The sequence below is a fragment of the Protopterus annectens genome, chromosome 17.part0, assembly GCF_019279795.1.
Source record: "Protopterus annectens isolate FY-2018-M chromosome 17.part0, PAN1.0, whole genome shotgun sequence".
Taxonomy (NCBI): domain Eukaryota; kingdom Metazoa; phylum Chordata; order Ceratodontiformes; family Protopteridae; genus Protopterus; species Protopterus annectens.
The window spans coordinates 122,057,291-122,078,601 of NC_056751.1; the positions used below are offsets into that span (position 1 = coordinate 122,057,291).

Consider the following 21,311-nt stretch of genomic DNA (forward strand, 5'->3'; position numbering starts at 1 on the left):
TAGCCTATCTGTGTAGGGTAGATGTTTGAAGCCCTGGATTCTCCGGGTGAGGAGTCTCTGTGGTCTTTCCAGCTGCTGCATGTGCTTTGTGAGGTATATGCCGAAAGGGGTACTGTACTCAATAATGGGTCTTATAAGGGAAAAATACAGGGATGTTATTACCACCTTGTCCATTGATGAGATAACCTTACTAATGAGGTGGGCCATGTAGAAAGCTTTTTGTACAATGGAAGCAAAACAGTGGTCAAAAATCAGTTTGCTATCAACCTGGGTGCCCAACTCCGTCACAACTGATTGTGTACTTAGTACCTTATTATCCATGTGATAATTTGTGGGGACGTCACTCTCTCCAAAAGGAATGATGATGCATTTTTTGGCATTCAGTTTGAGGCCATGTTTCTGGCACCAGTCATTTGTTTGGGTGAGACCTTCTTGGAGGATGCTCAGATCACTAGGGGAATTGATGACAGCACCCAGCTTGGAGTCATCTAAAAACTTGGTCAGCTATAGCCCACTAGATTTGGCCTACACCTCTGAGAAGTATATCCCAAACAGCAGAGGCCCCAAGACCGATCCCTGGGGTTCACCGCTTGTTACGGATCAACTACTTAAGTGGCTTCTCCTGTTTTGACTAGGTGGGTTCCATCAGTAAGCCAGTTTGCCACCCATCTGGTAACATATGGATTGATGCCTAGTTGAGAGAGCGTATCCATTACACCCGAGTGGGGAATAGTAACAAAGGCTTTGGCCAGGTCAAGGTAGGTGGGTGTGCAGAGTCTTCCCCTCATCTATGGCCTTAGTGACAGTCTCAAAGTCGTCGACCAAATTTAACAGGCATGACCTCCCCTTGACAAAACCAAACTGTGTGGGATCAAGTGTCTGGAGGTTGCCAATGCCCTTGTTAATGAGGTCTATGATAATCCACTCAATGGCCTTGCAGATCAGGCTAGTTAGGCTAATGGGTCTATAATTTCCTGGATCTGTGGATGCTCCACCTTTGCAAAGGGATGACAATAGCTATCCTCCACTCATCTGGGATAAAGCCGGTACTCAGGCTTTGGCTGAATCAGGTGCCTAATGGTCCTGCAAGTTCCTGCCTTGGTTCATGTAAGATGCAGCCTAGGATGTTAACAGGTCCCATGGAGGCCGTATTTTTTGCCCTTGGGAGGGCAGTGATGACTTGCTCCCTAGAGCTAAGGGTAGGGGAACAGGTACTGGGGATTCCATGTTTTACTAATGGGGGGACAGAGGAGTGAAGTTTTCACTGAACGTGTTTGCCAGTGGTTGGCGATATCTACAGAGTTTGTGTATGTGGTGTCCTTGACTACCAGTTCTGAGCAGATCTGGGTGCTTCCCTTGAGACTGCAGACATATGTGAAGAAGGCCTTATGACTGTCTTTAGTAGATGTGGCCAGTCTGGACTCTGTTTGCTTTGGAGGATTTCACTAGTGCTCTTATTTGCTTGTTCAGGCTAAGAAATCACTTCCAATTAGGCACCTGCTCCTTCTTGGTCCTGGACAGCATTTGTTTTCCTTTTACTATAATGTTTATTGCAGATGTTTACCAGACAGGTTTACTCTTCCTTGAGGAGGAGGATTTCATCCCGTCTGGTATTTCTAATTCCATGCAGCTATATAAATGCCCATATAGTACTTTGGTGTAGGTTTGGACATATGTGCCAGTTCCTATTGAGAGGGAGGGGGTTGTGAAGCTGTTTATACATTCCCACTGGTGGTTGTAATCAGCTTTGAAGAAGTTTTTTGTTTGACCCTAGCTGGGGGGGGGGGGTCAGGGGAGATGGTAACTTCGAAAGGGATTGTTGGATCTTACCAGGGATGAAGACAATGTAGGAATGCTGCAGTAGTTACTCATATTGGTTAATACCAAGTCAAAGATATTTTCAACTCTTGTAAGGGTGTCAGCCAACTGGTCCAATGCATCTGCATTAATGAAGAATCTCTGGGCATTTGTGTTTTGGCTTAAATATTTCTTCCAATCTATGGTTGGATAGTTAGAGTCACCGAGCATCAGGGTAAAGGATTCAATCTTGACAGATTTGAAGAGGTCCAGATAGGTAGAGCGGGCATCTCAAGTCAGATTTGGAGACGTGTCTTGTCAATTGTTAATTGCACCTGGAGTGTTTCCTGGGCACCATACTGTTTGACCAGCCTAAAGATGTCTGTTTGGGGTCTGAATGAATGATAGGATGAGTAATCTGGTATGGCTGGGGTACTCTCCACAGCTTTGAACCAGGTTTCTGTGACTGCACAAATGTCAGCTTCTTCCAGGGTTAAGAATGCTTGCAATAAGTGCAGTTTCATGTTTACACACCTAGCGTTTAGCAGCATGACCTTTAACTTGTTTTAATGACATTTTCATGTTGGTTGCTTTGACCTCATGGCATTGGCTAAAAAAGGCACTATGTGGGGAGGCAAGAGCCTTTGTCAGGAACATGAAGCCCAAGGGATACAGATGTAGGCCATCTCTGGCAAAGCATCATGGTTTGTCAACCATCTCATCCCAGGCTGTCAAGTACTGGATTCCCTTGGAATGACACCAAAAACTAAGCCAATTGTTAAAGTCAATCATTTTCTGTTTGTATTGAGGGATCATTTTGGGTGACAGTAGAATGCTGCTTAAGACTAGAAACATACCTGCCCTGGACACATTCAGTGAGCTCGATCATGTCTCTCTTCATACAGTCCAGGGAGGTACATCTCAAGTCATTCACTCAAACATGGACTATGAGAGAGTCATAACAGTACCTGTTGAGAGACCTGAGTGCATTGCTGATATGGCGGATTCTGGAACCCTACAAACAACTAACCATGACTTTCCCCTTATCCAGCCTGCTGAGGGGTACATCTGTGTGTCTCACAATGGAGTTGCCTATGACTAATATGTTGGGGCCTTAGTGGCTGCGAGACAGGTGTGTGGACTCTGTATGGTGTGGTAGGCCATGGAGTTCACATGTGTTTACGTCTCAGAGGTCTCTTTGGTTTGGGTGTGCTTTTGTTAGTACCTCCTCATATACAGAACTGTGCTGTGCAGGTGCGGTGTTCATGTTGCCAACCTTTTCAGTGTCCAATATACTGGTTTGTGGGGGAGAGAGCAACAACACTAGGTGCTTGATGTAACTGCATCTCACAAATGGTGTTCCTAGGTGGTAGTAGTAGTCACACTGTCTCAGGATGCCCATATCAACCAGACTGCAGGAGAAAATGTAGGAAATTGTCCACCCATATTTGTCAGAAACTGAAAGAGCTAAGAGAGTAAAGGGAGGAAGGTCTAAAAGTAGTACTACTACTAGATAACACAAGTGCTACCAAGGGAAAAATGTGTAGCTGGAATACCTCAAAAAAGGTTAAAAACTGTGCAGCTGACCTGTATCTAGACTATGCTACTCAATGTTAAGGTTAAGAACACTGTAAAAAAAACTCACAATGAAGCAAAGATTAATCACATACTCAAAAGAATACAACTCGCAGTATGAAAAAACACAGTTAAACAACGAAAGGCAGTAAAATGCAGTTAAACAGTAATGAATTATAGTAGATAGCAATGAAATAAAGTTAAATCAGCAGAATGCTTTAAAACAGTAGCTCACAATCAACAGTAACAGACAACACAAATAAAGCAGCAATTCAGTAGAATACTGTCATTAATTTAAATGATGCTACCACCAACAAACAGTAATAATCATGGCAAACTAAATGCAGTTGAACTCCTAGGCACAAGCAGCAAAATGAAGTAGGAACAGGTACATTTTTTTTAGTAGAAAGTGAGGAGACAGAAGATAATATAATTCAAGATTGACAAGCTAAAGGGGCGGGCCTTTACAAAGTTCTCATTATAAACAGTAGAATGAGCAACTTTATACTAGAGGCAAGCAACTCAAACCCACCAAGCTTTAAGACCACAACGGCAGCTGGGTAGGTGAGATGAAACTAAAAGAGAAGTGCAGAAAACAGTTGAAAATAACCACTTATCTTTTTCCAATATCACAGCAGAGCAAATGGCAGAAGGTCTATCTCACTGTAGCTTTGAACAGCTTGAGCAAACCGGTTTAAAACACTGGCTATTAAAGGCAGAGAAACAGAAACCAGGCAAATTATCAAATCAAAATAACAGTGTTGCAGGAATGCGTCTAGCTAGATCAAACCACATTGATTCTCTCTCCCATAAAGGAACAGCTAGGCCTCTCTAGACAAAATATTTCACGACAAGCTCCAAAGGTCACAAACAGTAACAGATATTCAGCTCTGACAGACAACAAAAAGGAGACTAAAAACAGTTGCACAGATTCAACATATATGCAGTAAAACAGAAGTGCAGAAACAGTTGAAAATAAGTACTCCTCTTTTTCCAATATCATAGCAGAGCAAATGGCAGAAGGCTTACCTCAGTGTAGCAATGAACAGCTTGAGCAATCAGTCTTACTGCATGCAGCTGCAGATGTGTCACCAGAAGGCTGCAAAATCCACATTTCAAAGACCAAAGATTTTACCAGCAAAGCTTGGTGCAGGAATTTCACAAACAATACTCAAGCTGTCAAAAACAGATGCGGCACTACACCAAAAACTATTACTTGCACTGGGTCCCTACCATTCAGAACCCTTCTACGAGTATTGGATAGATTCCCACCAGTGGAAGTAGAAACAAAAGGAGCTTCACTAGTCTCCCTAGCAGCGCATTTCAAACAGTGATAAATGACACAATATCTAGGCATTTGGCAACACGGGCTTGTCTGAATACACAGACATGTTAAATGCACCTATAAATTATACTGAAGCCTTCGTACTATCAGAACTAGGAGCAATATAAAACTTCATTAAAAAGAGAGGAAGGACGAGAAAGAAGAAAACGGCATGGGTAGAAGACACAGATAAAGATTTAAATTCAATCATACACCACAGAATAATGGAACAGTGGAAGGCAAGGCTGTTTAAGACAAACCACCACAACTCCACCAATATACAGTACTGCATAGTAGTAGTGTACAGATTAATGTCAGCAGTTTCAGTACACTAACTTATAAACTTACACAATAATCTTTCATAATGCCAGGAGTATCGTAAAACCAGTGTGCAAATTTGAGCTCATTTGGTGTAAATGCTACTTCTAAGGATGTGTGCAAATGGGAACACTCTGGTTTCTCCTCTTCACTGCTTAAGGAGAGTGCATCTGGGTCGAATTCAAACATCTCTTCACCTTTTGACTTTGAAGGAGTGCTGTGGAACGTCCTACCAATTCTGCCTAATGAAAAACAAAAAGTATACTATATTAAAAACATACAGTGCAGGTTAGTTTAGCATACAGATACAGACAAAAAACACATAAGCAGATTCACATATGTGCATCAGTTCCATACATTACAGAATCAATTTCACCAGACAAGGAAGATAAGCTCATGCAGTCTTCGATTTCCATACAAAAAAGATTCTTAACATCAGCAGAGTGTTTACACAAATCGGATATAAATGTACAGTTAAACAATAGCACTTACTGCGCTTATTGCAACAGTAAACCTTTTGAAGAATGACACTCAAACACCTACAGGTTTCAAATTGCAGGTACATAACTTTGGGATTGCTTTTCTTGATGGTATCAGGTTACTGTAGTTAATGCTATTTGTACAAAGAACCATGAGCAACCACTCCAAGTCTCTCCTGCTGCAGTCCTATAAAGCCCTAAAGAAGGGATACGGAACATGCTCCACTAAAACACATATGGCAGTGTGGACAGGAAACAGCAGGGTAAATGGCAGTCAACAAAATAAAACTGCTGCTGTGAGAACCGATCATTCCAAAGATATATGCTTTAGGCTGGCGCACTGACGTCCGGGAGGAGGCGACAGCAACCGACTCTGGTCCAGGACTTTGGAGTTCGGGCCGACTGCGGGTGGCCTGCCAGCGGGGTGGCCCGGGTGTAATGACTGCAACAGTGAATACACTCGAACATCTACATTTATGGTAGGTACACAACTGTACTTTTTTGATATAGGATGAGTGTAATGTATATCGGTAAGCATAGCCCTACAGCGGCTACAGTTTAGGCGGGGAAATGTTCCTGGCCTTGGGCTGCCACTGTTTTTCTTGGAGGTCAGATCTTTGCAACAATCTTCTCCTTGGATTCCTTCCATTTCTGTAAGCAAAACCAGGCTGTTCACTAGGTATGTGTTTGAGCTCAGGCATAGCTGAAGGTGTATTTGAATTATTTTGTATGATGCACTCTGCTTCCTGTGTTCTTTGTACTTAGTAATGTGTCTTAGTTCAAGACAGAGCAATAATAAACAGAGTTGAATTATTGTGCAACATCAGCCTTAAAACTAAAGTATGGGGATATCTTATCTGCCCTCCATTTGATAACATAATTCATAATTTGCTGTACCATATCTTTATTATACCCTCTATCAACAAATTCTAAGGCCATCTCATCCATTTGTCAGATGCATGATTTTTCATCCGTATTTAACTCTCAGTTCAAGACAGAACAATAATAAACAGATGTTTTACTACGTATAATAATAGAACACAGGAAGTGGAGTGCATCATGCAAAGGAATTGGAATGCACTTTTAACTGTGCCTGAGCTTGGACAGGTTCTTAGTGAACAGCCTGGTTTTGCTTACAGAGATGGAAAGATTTTGGGGAGAAGATTGTGTTGGGAAGATGCGACTTCTAGGAGGAATGGTGGTGGATCAGGGCCGGGAACATTTCCTTGCCTCAACTGTGGTTGTAGTATGGATGTCCTTAACGATGTACATTACACCCATCCTATATCAACAGATGAATATGTTTTCAGTTGCTATGCTAATTGTAACACTATACACTACTGAGCAGACAGGACTTGTGTGTTTTGTCATACACCGTCTATGAATATTAAAGGCTCTCTGTGATGTTAACCTAGGTTTTGAAGAGGAGTTGGAATTTCTTAGAACTGGTCAGGAGCACTGAACATGTTTCCTTGTATTAAGACAGCCAAGTGTCCACTACTATAGTGATGCTTGACTGAAGTTAAAAGATGCTACTTCTGTGACCAAATACAGTAGGGGTGAACATATCATTGCATCAGATTTTCTCCCACTTGTATTAAACCAAAATGCATCATCCCCTTTCACATTCCACGCTAACCCATCACATTATGTTTTAGAAATGCACTTTTCTTTTTGTTGACCTTTAAATTCCTCTTGGATAACGGCTGTTTTTCAGGGAAGACAAAGAGGATACTATCCATGGTCTGTAAGGAAGCCTAGCCAATCTTTTCTTACATAAAATTTGGTATTTTGCAGGCTTACATAAGCCTTAACACTGAGAAGACTAAACAGTCTGTGTGTGTCTTCAGTGTCCTCAACAGTTTGAGACAAATGCCATATAATTTACCACAAAAGAAGCATATTTTAGTACACTGTATACAAAAACCTAAAGGATTTTTCAGTTGCGGCGTATTACCCTGTTAAAGTGGTAGCAGAAGCAAATATGCTGTGAACCAGATATTTACAATTTATAATTATAAACAAAACACTTTTCACTTTATATCTGTGAGACTGAGTGACAAGTCTCATTATGTGCAGGCATAATGCATTACAGAGATTATTGGAATATAGGTACTTAAAGGTAGGGATGAGAACAAAACATTGGTATTTTGTTATTCCTTTAACAAAACTTATGGCATTTATTTTTTTATAGCAGTTGTTGGTTATTAGCAGTTTTAAATGCCGATGTTATGTCTCAAAATACTAGAGTAGTTAGCAGGCCATGCTCTGTGTTTGAAAAGATAATGCCGTTATCTGTACATGTATATGCAATTATATGAAATCCTTTTATAAATCCATCTGGAGCAGCAGAAAGCACCTCCTGTTTACATATTGTAGCATCTAATTGTGAGATATTTTTCCAAATATATTAGCAGCTGGAGAAATGGTGTTAATAAGGCCATAACAATTACAGACAATAATGTGACCTCTGTCTGGCATACAAAGCAATCTTAGACCCCGCACTGATGGGACTGCTGCATATTCGTAAGTCAAGCTCCACGTGTGTAACCCACACACTCTACCTCAACCTGGTCTGTGACATCAATAGGACTTGTTGGCAGGACAGATTTGTGTCCCAGAGACTCCCCCTGCTGTGGAATAGACTACTTCTACACATAAAGCAAAGTACCTCATTAACTCTTTTTAAGTCCAACCTGGATAACTGGATGGGGAAGAGAAAATGCACCCCTGGGATTCCACTTGTGTCCCTGCTGGACAGTGGAATAGGGTGCTGACTTGTTGGAAAATGGCTACATTTTTGGCTAGGCTTGTAAGGGCCTCAAGGCCAATAGCCTAGTAACTTTCTATGATCCTATGATCTACGATCCTATGAAATGGTTTAATAATTATAGTGGCTTACCGTTTACTGCTAGGGTAGCTCTAGTAGGTGAAAACACAATTAAACTCTATATAAACAATCTTTCAGGCAGCCTATGGCAAGAAAAAATAGCCAGAGATAGAGATGTTACAGAATTTTCATGAAAAACTGTGGAGAGGAATGAGGAAACCAAAAAAAGACACAAAATGGAAATGTTTATGGAAGACTGAATTATGCCAAAGTTAGAGGACAATAAGGCTCAATAATGAATAGATAAGATAGGAAGATAAGAGATAAAAATGGTGACGTGCAATCAACCAGCAGAGAAGTCTCCAGGAACAGACGGCATTCCTGTGAAAATCTGGAACTTACGAGTGAAGAAAATGGCAAAGATTTGGAAGACTAACAGTATTTAAAAAAAAATGGAAAGTGATAGCAGCAGCTTGAAAGAATGTTGTTGTGGCTGTGTTGCCGAAACAGGATAGAGACCCCTCAGATCAAGCTTCCTACAGAATGGCTTCAATTTTAATTCATGATTATAAAGTCTATGTCTATACTAGCTAAAAGAATGGTAAGGTGCTAAACTTGACAGATATGGTTCAGTGTTATTTTGTGGAAGGCATGCAAAGATATCACAACATTAAAAGAACAATGATGATCCAGAGGGAAACAATGTAAGAAAACAACACTATAATCGAAGAGTCTTGATGCAGGGAAAGCTTTTGAGAGAGTCAGCTGGAATTTTATGGGTAGGGCAATGTTAGCATTTGCGTTCCCTGACAGAATAACAAAGTTAATAAAAGAGGTTGTATGAAGGGCTGGAGGCAAGAATTGAGGTGCGAGGGCTTGTTTCTGATTAATTGAACTTAAATAAAGGAACAACGCAAGGATTGTCCCGATTCCACACTGTTACTTGTTTTATGTTTGGAGCCATTATTAAAGATTATACCATGCGAACATCGTAAACCCGACAAACGTGCATGCTGATTGGCTAATCCAACCAGCGTGCACATAGTAAATCCTACAAGAAACAGCGCAAAAAGTCCGGCCGCTAAATATCATGCGGCGACAGCAAATAAACAGTAAAGTAAAGTAAATCTAATACCCAAAACACACAACAATTTAACGAAAACACAGAAAACTAACCAATTTCCATACTACACTCCTCATTCCCTCACCTCGAACACTAAAAAAATAAAAAGTCATGCAGTCGCAAATACATCACACACACACTACATAACCACCACTTATAACACAATAAAACCAAGCATTCTCATGAAACCATTCACTTACCTATATTCCCTACAATACCTATACAAAGACAACTCCAAAATGAACATACTAAAACACACCACACATCCCTCGCAAAGTCAAAAACACACACCATACCGAACGTCCACATCAGCATACATCTAATAAAAGCGCATACAACACCACCATCTAGTGACCAAATAGTAAAAGTACATATTTTAAAAAAATTAATACAAATTAAAACTACACCACATTTCAACATACCTATAACTACTAAAACATAACTACACGTTATAAACTTCTACACTGCTTAAACTATATTATACCAAGCACCACCTAGTCCTTTCCTAACATTTCCTGAAAAACTAAAAAATAACATGTATTTAAATTAAAACAGAAATAAACAATAAACACAAACTGAAAGTGTGGACTATTTTATCTCACAAAAAGTGGAAGAATACAAAAAAAAGCAAACAAACAACAACAATACAAACATAATACAAAACAAACTAACACCGTGGTATAATAGCAATAACCCACTTCTGGGTGTGGGTAATGCTGGATTTACCCACGGTTGTCTTTGTTTGGTCAAACCACGCCAACCGTGGGTAAATCCAGCATTACCCACACCCAGGCGTGGGTTATTGCTAGATTATACAATGCCTCCCGTAAAACGTGCACGCTGATTGATCAGCCCAACCAGCGTGCCCGTTGTAAATCCCTCAATATACTAACGGAAAAAGGTCCGGTCGCCCGGACGTTCTCCGTTAGTATAAAAGACTGTCCCGCTATGTTAAAAGAGTTTAACATAGCGACAGGTTTAAAAAGCAACGGAGATCTCCGTTGCTTTTTTTAAAGCTGTCTCGCTATGTTAAACTCCTTTAACATAGCGACACAGTGTGTAAAAAGCAACGGAGATCTTGCGATCTCCATTGCTTTTAAAGTTGTCTCACTATATTAAATGGGTTTAACATAGAGAGACAGCTTTAAAATAAGCAACGGAGATATCTGTTGCTTATTTTAAAGCTGTCTCGCTATGTTAAACCCATTTAACATAGCGAGACAGTAAAAAAAAGCAACGGAGATCTTGCGTTCTCCGTTGCTTTTGCCCACAGTTCTGATGTACTGCGCAGGCGCGCAGTGCATCATAACTGCCGCAGAATACCAAACAGCTGCAGAAGGGCAGTAAAGAGGCATTATACAATGCCATTATTTAAGAAAAGTAATTATTTCTTTTCTTAAATAATGTCATTAATATAATAACCACTTCTGGGTGTGGGTAATGCTGGATTTACCCACGGTTGGTTTTGTTTGGTCCCTCGGGCTTCGCTCTCGGGACCAAACCACGCCAACCGTGGATAAATCCAGCATTACCCACACCCAGGCGTGGGTTATTGCTATAATATACAGGATTTGTAAATTTAAGGATCTATCAGAAGACCTTTCTGCAGGTCAACAACAAATGGTGGATATAGTGAGGAAGAGAGAAATAACTGGAAATATTTTTATTTATTTATTTTACATTTGTTAACCGGGATGGTCCGACTGGATACATGTCCTTTTTCAGTGGAGGCCTGGGGAGAAAAGCTCCAACAGAGTTACATTGATAATTAGGTACAGTAAATGAGCTGAAAGAACTTAACAAAAATATAGGCTATTTACATACAAGTACAAGACTGCCATTACTATTTCTGTGATTACTACAAATGTAACATTAATAACATATTAGCAAGGACGGTAGGCAGTATAATGACAGAGTTAGACAGGATACACATTTCTTTATCACAGTATACAAAGTACTTATCATCTTAGCTAGTTGTTTATGTTTTAGTTAATGGCACAGACCTAGTCTGGGTTTGAGCAAGGACATAGCCAGTGTGACTTGAAGTGGAGTTTTAGACTATTTTTGAATTGACTTAGAGAAGTTGCAAGCGTGATGTTATTTGGGAGAGAGTTCCATATTTTACCAGTGGTGTTGGCAAATAGCGTGTCACCACCTAGGTTGAGAGATTTAGTTGTTTGAACAAGGAGTCTGTTTGCTGAGCGAAGGCAGCTTAGATTGGAGTAGGGAGTCATTAAGTTTTTTAGTGCTGGGGTATTCTCAGGTTGTTTAAGGATTTTGAAGGCCTCTATGAGTTGGGACTGGTGAAGAAGGTGTGGGAATTCTATCCATCCAAGTTTTTTCAGGTTAGTACAGTGGTGTGTTCTGTAGGGTAGGCCTGTAACGAACCTGGCAATGTGATTATAGCAGGATGAGAGCTTGGCCAGATCAGATTTGTTAAGGTGAGTGAGGACAGGAGAGGCATATAGTAGGCTAGAGAGAAGGTGTAAACGGGCTGTGGCTGCCCTGGCATTCAGGGTAAGGAAGGCTTTAATTCTATATAGGGTCCCAAATTTCTTGTTGACTGACTTAATGGCTTGGTTGATATGTATATCAAATCTGAGTTTATTGTCAATGTTTACTCCTAATAGCTTTGTATAGGTGTCTGGGGAGATGATGGTCCCATTATTGGATTTTATAGTGAAGTTTTCAGTCGGAGATCTATTGGTTATGTAGAAGAGAAGTAACTTGGTTTTGTTTGGATTTAAGATCAGGAGATGGTTGGCAAGCCAGTTTTCGACTTTGGTGAAGCTATGTTGGGTGGTAGTTAGTAGATTTGCAAGAGAGGCATTGGAACATATTATAGTCGAGTCATCTGCATACTGAATGCAGGTGGCTTCAGGGATGACTGTTTGGATGTCGTTTATGAAGACTGAAAAGAGGAGAGGTCCTAATATGGAACCTTGAGGAACTCCTATGGTATTTGGTAGTAGGCAGGAGAGCTTGTTTTGCCACATTACTGCTTGTTGTCTCCCAGCGAGGTAAGCTTGAAACCAGTCAAGGGCTGGAGTATCTAGATACAGGGTTTTTAAAGTATATAGAAGTAACTGATGGTTTACCATATCGAAGGCTTCGATAGGTCCAGGAAGAGAGCGGAGGATATTTTTTTATTATTCCGGTTAAGATTAATGTTTTCAGTAAAAGAGAGGAGGGCAGTGGTTGTACTATGATGGGGTCTGAATCCATGTTGAGAGTCTCAAGCAGTAGTTTATTTTGGGTTAGATAGAGCATTAGTTGGTTGTGCATGCACTTTTCCATAATTTTGGCAAGTGGTGATAGTATGGCTATAGATCTATAGTTGGATAGTTCTGTGGATGAACCTCCTTTGTGGAGTGGAATAACATAGGATATTTTCCAAATTGAGGCCTCGGTTATGGTTCTGTTAATTAGGATTGAGATAGGGTAGGCTACGACATCTGCAGCAATTTGCAGGTATTCAGCCGGCAGAAGATCGGCTGAAAGGGTGGTTGGCTTCAGTTTTTTCAAAAGGGATCTGATAAAGGATGTGGACACTGGCTGGAAGTTAAAAGAGAGTGGTGAGTCGGGTATAGTGTTTATAGAAGTGTGGGGAGGAGAAAGTTGGTTAGCTAATGACTGGATGGTTTCTGTGAAGAAAGTATTGAATGAATTGGCTATATCTTCTTGGCTCTTGTCAGATAATGTTCCTGGGGTCGGAGTAGTGGATTTGCCTGGTTGGAGAAGTTTATTTATGCCTGCCCAGTACTTTTGAGGGTTATTCTGATGTTTATGTTGCAGATTGTAGAATTAATTTTTCTTATCTAGTATGATGGCTTTTTTAGTCTCATTTCTAAGTTGTTGGAATTTGATACGATCTAGGGGTAGGTTGGTAGTGCGCCATTTATCCCACGCTTTGTCTCTAGTTGTTATTTTGGTTTTGGTGTCTGTTGTTAGCCAGGGTGCTAGTTGAGTTTTAATTCTTATTGAGCGTTTAGGGGCATGCGAGTCAAGTATAGTAAGGAATGAATTGTTAAATGATGACACTGCCTCATCAAGGGGAAGGAACTTTAGTTTTGTCCAGTTACATGATTTGAGTTCAAGTTGAAATTTAGTTGGGTCAAAGTTTTTCTTGGATCTGATAGACCTATAAATAGGTAAGCTTGTACAATTAATTTTGTCTTTCATGATGTATGTGAGCAGGTGATCACTAAGATCATTAGGAAGAGTTCCAGACATATAGTTCTGGGGATGACTGTTGGTGAGTATCCAGTCTAGTATACTCTCTTTTTGGTTATTGTTACCTGTGCGTGTGGTAGATGATATTATCTGAGAGAATCCATGTAGGTTAACAGGGATGGGGTTGGACTGTGCTGTGCATTGGTTCCAGTCAATATTAACATCGCCCAGGACAATGGTTTCTTGAGGGTAGTTGTTGGCTATCCAATGTAGAATGACCTCTAGTGTTTCTACATTGTTCCCAGGGGAATATAGGTGACAATTAGGTTAATGCCCTTATGATTATTTAGTAGAATTTTTAGAGCTAGTATTTCAGCGTTAGAGACCTGGGGTGGTTGTATAGGGTTAGTTATGATGTTAAGTGTGCTATTATATAAGACGGCTATTCCACCTCCTCTTTTCTTTACTCTATCTGCCCTAAGTATATTGTAACCAGGAGGCAGGATCTCATTGTCTTTGGTTGATGGCCGGAGCCATGTTTCAGATAGACACATTATGTTGGGGAGGTATGTGGCTAGTACAGCATGCAGGCTATGTATCTTATTGTTTAGGCTTCTAATGTTTAAGTGGCATATTAGGAGGGAGTTGACCAGTTGGTGGGAGAGTGGTGGGCTTGCAGGATTTTGAGTTAAGGTTGGGCCTGGATTAAGATGGATGTCCCCATCTTTGGTTATGTTTTTTCTTAGATACGCTAGTAATCTAATAACTTTGAATAGTAGTTTTAGTTCATATTTGGATTTTGGTGTTGATTGGAGTGGTTTTTTTAGAAGCAAGTGGTTGGAATTTATAATTTTTGGGGTAGTGTAGTAGTGGGCAAGTTCCGCAGTCAGTGGAGATAGGGGGGTCTTGGTTTGGCATTTTGGATAAGAGAAACCTACGAATATGAGATTTTCATAGCTAGTAAGAAAGTATGGCAGAATTAAGAGTGATAAGATAAGAGGAAGGAGTTTATAATTATTTATAGACCTGTTATATGTCATCAATGGGTGGGGTCAATGTGCTTCAGAGGAATCGTAGTGGTTAAACAGTAAAGTGGTGGGGGGAAAAAATATGTTTTGGGGGAATATAACAATATGTAAGGAGTTTTGAAACTCTCTTCCAGAGTACTTCGACATAAATGTTTGTTGGGGGGCGCAAATTGTTCTAATGAAGGAAATGATTTGTTTGAGCTAGGACATAGGATCTGAATTGCCTAGACATATTAAGGCCTTATTAACTTTAATTTTACTGGCTGACCATAAAAAAAAAAACATTACTAGAAAATGGAAATAGAAATCTAAATAAACTGTAGTTGAAGTATTGAATATTGTAAAGCAGACAGAACTACAGATTGGATCTTAAGAAAAAGGAAGGAGCAAATTTCAGAGAAATAAATGGAATTTCTGGAAAAGAAAGTACAGAACAATGTTCATTAGGAGGTGCGAGGTTAAAGATGAGGCAGAAATTCAGCAACTTAAGTAATGCTGGAGTGAATGAAAATTGTGAGAACTACAGTGGAAACTTACTGCAGTTTCTTTTAAATTTGCTACTAATGTATACATACCCATATTACAGATGAAAAACGTGACAACTCTGGAAAAGAAATTAAAAAGATAAAATGGGAAGAGTTATAAAACCTTGCACCATTACTGGAACCAAGCAGTATATGTGCAAAAATGCAATGCAAATGTTGCTTATGATGCTGTACTTACAAGATAATGCTTCTTAATGCCCATTAAGAAAGTGTTGCAGTAGGACAGTTAAACAACGATGTCTGGACATCAGCGAAAGACAATCAGCTTTATGTCTGACTTGGCTTTGAGTAAACCAATCTCGAGCTGAGTCCACAGTTTGCACAGTTTGCAAGAAAAACCCTCACTGTACTGGCACAATCATATCACAAATGTGTGAGATTACAACTCAAGTGTAGCAAAATGTGTGGTCCATTGAATAAAAATCATGCTGTTCCAATAAGCAGCAGGCTGCAATGGCAGCTGCTATGAGAAATATTTTATATCATATAAAGAGGCTGACTCAATACCAAAGTAAACTGAAAAATGTATGCTTTACTTATGAGTGATTTGGAAGTGAATATTTGTTTCAAGATAAAGGTAATTCTACACTGGATCAGCAAGTAACTGCTACTCGAGTACAGTAGCCAGAAATGGCTAAGTGATGCACGTAAATTATCACCTGAGCTATAAACTAATTAATGCACAAAGAACTACAATATGGGAGGGTGTGGTGATGAAAAGGGGTCATTTTCTCCCTTGTTCCAGACCACATGAAAAGCTGTTTTAGTTTGGTTACAAGTGGCCTTTTCATGATAACTTCAGTATGTATTCCTCCAGGTAAACTAATGAACAAGCTTATTGTCAAACGCAAAGGCAAAAGTGGAGTCAAAATGGAAATCTAAAAACAATTTAGTGCTACATGTCAGCAGTTTCAGCCTCAGATGCAATTTCTTTCATCAGCACATTGGCAGACCCAAAAGTGACGTCACTGAGATCATAGAAAACACCATCTAGCAGTTAGTGCGCAAGATTAAGACTCTGAGCTTTTAACATGTTTATTACTGTAGTACAGAGTTTGATTCCTTCTACTTCCATTTACCTACTACAGGACTGTGAGCAAGTAACTAAATCAGACAGTTTCCCTGAGTTGTCCCCAAAAAGGGAGTACTAGTGTCCAGTGGACTTACTTGTTAACAGATGCATTAAAAAACAGGCTTTGAGTATAATCTTTGGATTCATATGAAACAGAAGCAAAAGAAATTTGTCTTTTCTTGCAACGACCATACTTCCTCCTCAAAATCTCCAAGTTTTGAAATGACAAGACCAATAACTACATAGTAAACTAAGCTTATTTCTGTTCATGTGGGAAGTAAGCATCTACATAACCTCACAAATGGAATATACCCATTGTTACCATTTGCATAAATCTCTCAAAAAAGACACCTCAAGTCTGAGCAGGTGAGGGAGTCATGTATATCATTCTATCAGCACAGAACATGAAGTGCTTGGAGTAACTGATGCAGCAGTTCTTTAATATTGTGGTCTGCAGTAAAACAAAATCAAGATTTGGCACCACTTTATAATTCCTTTTTCAGATACTAAACTACACAGACTGAATAAATGGATCAAGACGAGTCAAAGTAGTAAAAGGTAAATATGAAAGTCACAAAGTACTGCACGTACTTAAAATCTGTGACTGCAATGAAGTGTCTACTGATTTTTCTAACCAAGTAAGATCTGAGTGGGGCAGTAGACTAAGTTATGAGGATTTGTTTAGCATTTTAATGAACTGTGGATCAATGGAACAAAGCTCACTCTGTGAACACCGAAACTTCCAGAGAACTCTGTCAATTTCCTGCTCAGACTATCTGTTGTATGCGCGCACGCACATGTCTTTGAATGTGTATATGTATGCTTGTCTACACAAATATTTATAAACATTTTGTGTGTGTGTGTATATGGGTCTATGTTAGATAACAAACTTTTCAGAAACTCAAAAAAAAAAAAATAGACGAGACCATATGCACCTCTACACCCCCTGCAAATTATATATACCAACTCTGAGATAGCACAACAGTGAGGAAAAGGTTACATTTCCTGATCCTCATTGTACAGCGATTTCCATTCAAAAGCTTTGATTCTTCAAAAACTGAATCATGTGGTCTCAACCATATGGAGTTAGAGTTTCAGAAAACTCGATCAGCTGACAAAGACCCATATTTACACACACACCTCTTACTTTCTAACTGAAAAGTTAAAGGTTATATTTGCATGTGTTAGTCTGGGGGGGGGGTACACGGTGCCATTTGATGCAAGCATTATTATGAAAAAAAGGGTTCCTGCTTATAAAATTCTGCATTTTTGATTTTTCAGCTGAATTTTACTGTGAGCTGCAACTGCTCCAGGAATACTGGGGTTATGCAACTGTTGGATTTCTTCACTTGCGGAATACATCTATTCGTTATTTCTTGCTACTTCCTCTAATTCTACTGTAGCACTGTGAGTTTTACTTTTACTTTATTGCAGTTTGTTTTTATTTTAAAATTTTGTTTTAAAGAAGTTTTTTTCTTGGGAGTTTTAAAAGTTCTTGGATTGGGTCAGTTAATATTTGCTTTTCCTTCACTGACCACAAAGGAATTATACCTGTCTTGTGGGAAAAGTAGAAAAGTAAAAATTTCTAATTTAGGGTAAACAGAACATGAAAAAAGTTTAATCAATGGAAAGCAGAAACTCCTCAAGACTGCTGCGGCTGTTGTGCTTTTAAACTTGTTGGCTATTGAGTTGCCCACCCCTACTGTCATTTGACATTCAAAGCTACTCCCAGTCTCATCTCATCAGCGCATACTAGCAAGTCCTAAAAAAGTCAAAATTGGCTGTCCCACCCCTTACTGTGTTAAAGTTTGAGTTAGCAACGCTTTAATTTCTTCCCACTCTTCTCCATGAATTTTGTCTTGGACTTAAACAGAACATGCTGGAGAGACAGATACATTCCCCGGAGACTGCTCCTCCTATGGAACAGGCTTCCCATCCATGTGAAGCTGAGTTAGTCTATTACCCAGTTTCAGCGCAACATAGACCAGTGGAAGGGGAAAAGGAAATGTACTCCAGGCCTGGCACCCATGTCCCTTATGGGCACAGGCAGCTTGTAAATGCCTTGACTTCAGTGTCCTATTTGGATACAAGACACAATTATTCTTTCAGGAAAACTTGGCTAGACTTAGAAAGGCCCCCTGGGTTGTTAGCCTAGTAACAATCTATGAATGTATAAAAATACATCCTAAAACATCCCAGCCTGCAGCGCACAAGACAACACCTACTCCTCCTTTAATCACTCACACATACTGCCCATATGCACAGCTCACCCAGGAGAGCAGAATTAAGCCCATAAATCCCACTAAGTCTGCTTCAATACATGGAAATGTTTAGTCATACAGACTCCACACTCGCTAGACAACTAGCTGTAAGCTCTTTGTCTGGGGTCAGGATCCATGAGCTCACGAGGGCCCTACTGGCCTTTAAATCAGACAAATAGGAGTATGAACTAGGGGTGGCCCATGTGGGACTGAATGACTGCAGCTGCTGGATCCAGATGGACACGCTGACAGTTATTAAGAAACTCGGTATGCATTTGTTAAAGAACAGGAAAGCAACAGTCTTGGACAGTATTTTGCCTTCACCAAGAAAGCTGCCTATATATATATATATATATATATATATATATATATATATATATATATATATATATATATGTGTATATATATGTAAAGACAAGATAATTGGCAAAGTAGTTAATGCCATTCTAAGGGGATCCAGTATGTGATGGCCTGAGATGAGAGTGTATGCAAGCTATCCTATTTTGCCAGGGATGGATTACACCTCTCATACTTGACATTCAGCATTCTGGCTAACACATTGGTCGACTCCATCCTTTTATATATATATATATATATATATATATATATATATATACACATATATACACACACATATATATGTTCTGTTTACCCTAAATTAAAAATGTTTACTTTTCCCACAAGACAGGTATAATTCCTTTCCTTATATATAAAGGTCCCCTACTGGGCATTCCTACATATAAAACACAAACTCAAACATGCTAAGAGAGTCTAAATACAATGCACAAACTTGAGGCCCTTCTGCAACTATAATACATGCACATCTGTGTAGTTCTTAAAGTATGGTTCACTGCAATGACAGTATTCCCCATATACCAGAGTTGGGCACCTATCATGCCTTCAGGCCATTGGGTAACTGTTGGGGAGTACCTATATTTGTCAAACACCATCACCTCATGTCAAGTTACTCACAGCTCTAGTTTGAAGCTCCTGAAGATTCAAATCACCATTAGCAAAATCCAGCTATTACTTCACTGCTAGCTACATGTCCTCCAAAAATCATGGAAAGTACCCTAACACCATTGAGGGGTTAAATATCAAAGTAAATACCTTCTTGCTTGGGAACATCAATTACCAAACCATTTACTAGCATACTTACACCTCTAAAAATGTACATGCTCAGTGTTTTTAAAATACTGTTAACACCAAAGCATGGGAACAATTTGTAAAACTAGCCACCAGAGACTCTAATGCATCAGACCTGGTCCTCATCAAGCTAGCTTCCACCCATACCTCACCCAGATATCTTCATCACTAACTAAATATGACCTAGTCATAATTCTCTGTCAGGCCTAGTGGCACCATCACAACATCAAATGAGACCATATTTAAGGACTTTACTAGGGCAAACATACTTCAGCTTGTAGAAGATCTATGCAAAAATCCTAACAATATCCTGCACATGGGCACAACAGAGAAGGATGCCACATTCACCTCTGATTTTTACCAGCACCTCAAAAGCTGCATAAAAAGTCAGTACCCCTCTACTACACATAAAACAGTAAATTTAGGAATAAACTTTTCTGGTGAACTCCCACATCAATAAACTGTATAAGAAATGGAGAAAAATACTGATAGGTTGCAAGAAATCTCGGGTGCCTATCAGCATCTCAAATGCTGACAATTATCATAGGTTCATAGGTAGGTAGGTACTAACTTAACTTTGTGAGCCATTTTAAGCCTAGCCTAGCCAGTTATTTCTTGTGAGACTCAAACCTTGCACCTTGTGTTTGTAAGACAAACACCTTAACCATTAGGCCACCCTCCCCCTCGAATTTGATATTGTCGTATTGAGAATGCTGAAAGGGCAGAACATCGAACGGGTAAACGGAAATCTCCGCAAGGGGAGATTTCCGTTTACCTCAATGTAGTGCAGTCTCGGAGTTGGTAGATTTAAGTAACGGGGGGTGTAGGGGTGCAAGGGGGCTTGCCCCCCTGCCTACACCCTCTATTTTTTTTATCAGCATTCAAAAATGTAATAGGTCGATCATTTCAGCTTGACATTTAGTGAATTTAGTGATTAGACCTATTACATTTTCGAAATGCTGATATAGACCTTCAATCTCTACCCCCTTATCTCATGACCAAACTACAAACATGCCAGCAAAGAACTTAGAGTACCATCAGAAAATGTAAAGCATAGTACAAAGCTTAAGGTCGCTACATACACAAAAGGAAAATACAAGTCTTTCTTCATTTGTTCCAGGAAATTAAGGAATACTGTCCAGCAATGCACCAACCTCATCTATATCATCACCACATATTCCAGTGCCAAAGTTAAAGGAAATGTATTAGCAAGGCAGGTTCCGACTCCTTAACCTAGTGTGCTTTGAAAACTTAGAGGCTGTAGACTGTGCTCACCCAGTGCACACAGATTATCTTGAGCTGGGCAAGACATTTGACAATATCCTCTATGTTGGTATTATTAAAAAATTAAACCAACTTAATGAAAACCCCTTTGTTATCCAGTGGATTACAAACTTGGCTACCCAACAGATCCCAGATTGTGAAAGCATACCACAGGGATCACTGCTGGGCCCTCTAATGCTTAGCATTTATTTTGCAGATATCTAATATAAATTACCCCAGAAGGGTGGCTGACCAAGTTTGCTGACTGACTGCAACCTGAGTGTAGATCAGTTTGTGTGAGATGTACCTTTAAGGAGCTTTCCAGTGAGTCAGCACATGCAAGCAAGAGAGCCATTTGGAGTGAGCAGCCAGAGTGT

General features: G+C 39.8%; 1 protein-coding gene across 1 annotated transcript in view; it reads right to left on the reverse strand.

The window, feature by feature from the left end:
* NOA1 (nitric oxide associated 1) overlaps positions 1-21,311 on the reverse strand; it is a 405,642-nt gene that overhangs the window by 272,200 nt on the left and 112,131 nt on the right. Inside the window, exon 3 of the mRNA XM_044059454.1 lies at positions 5,045-5,256. Within this exon, the coding sequence (XP_043915389.1) occupies positions 5,045-5,256 (212 nt within the window). The remainder of the gene's footprint in view (positions 1-5,044; positions 5,257-21,311) is intronic.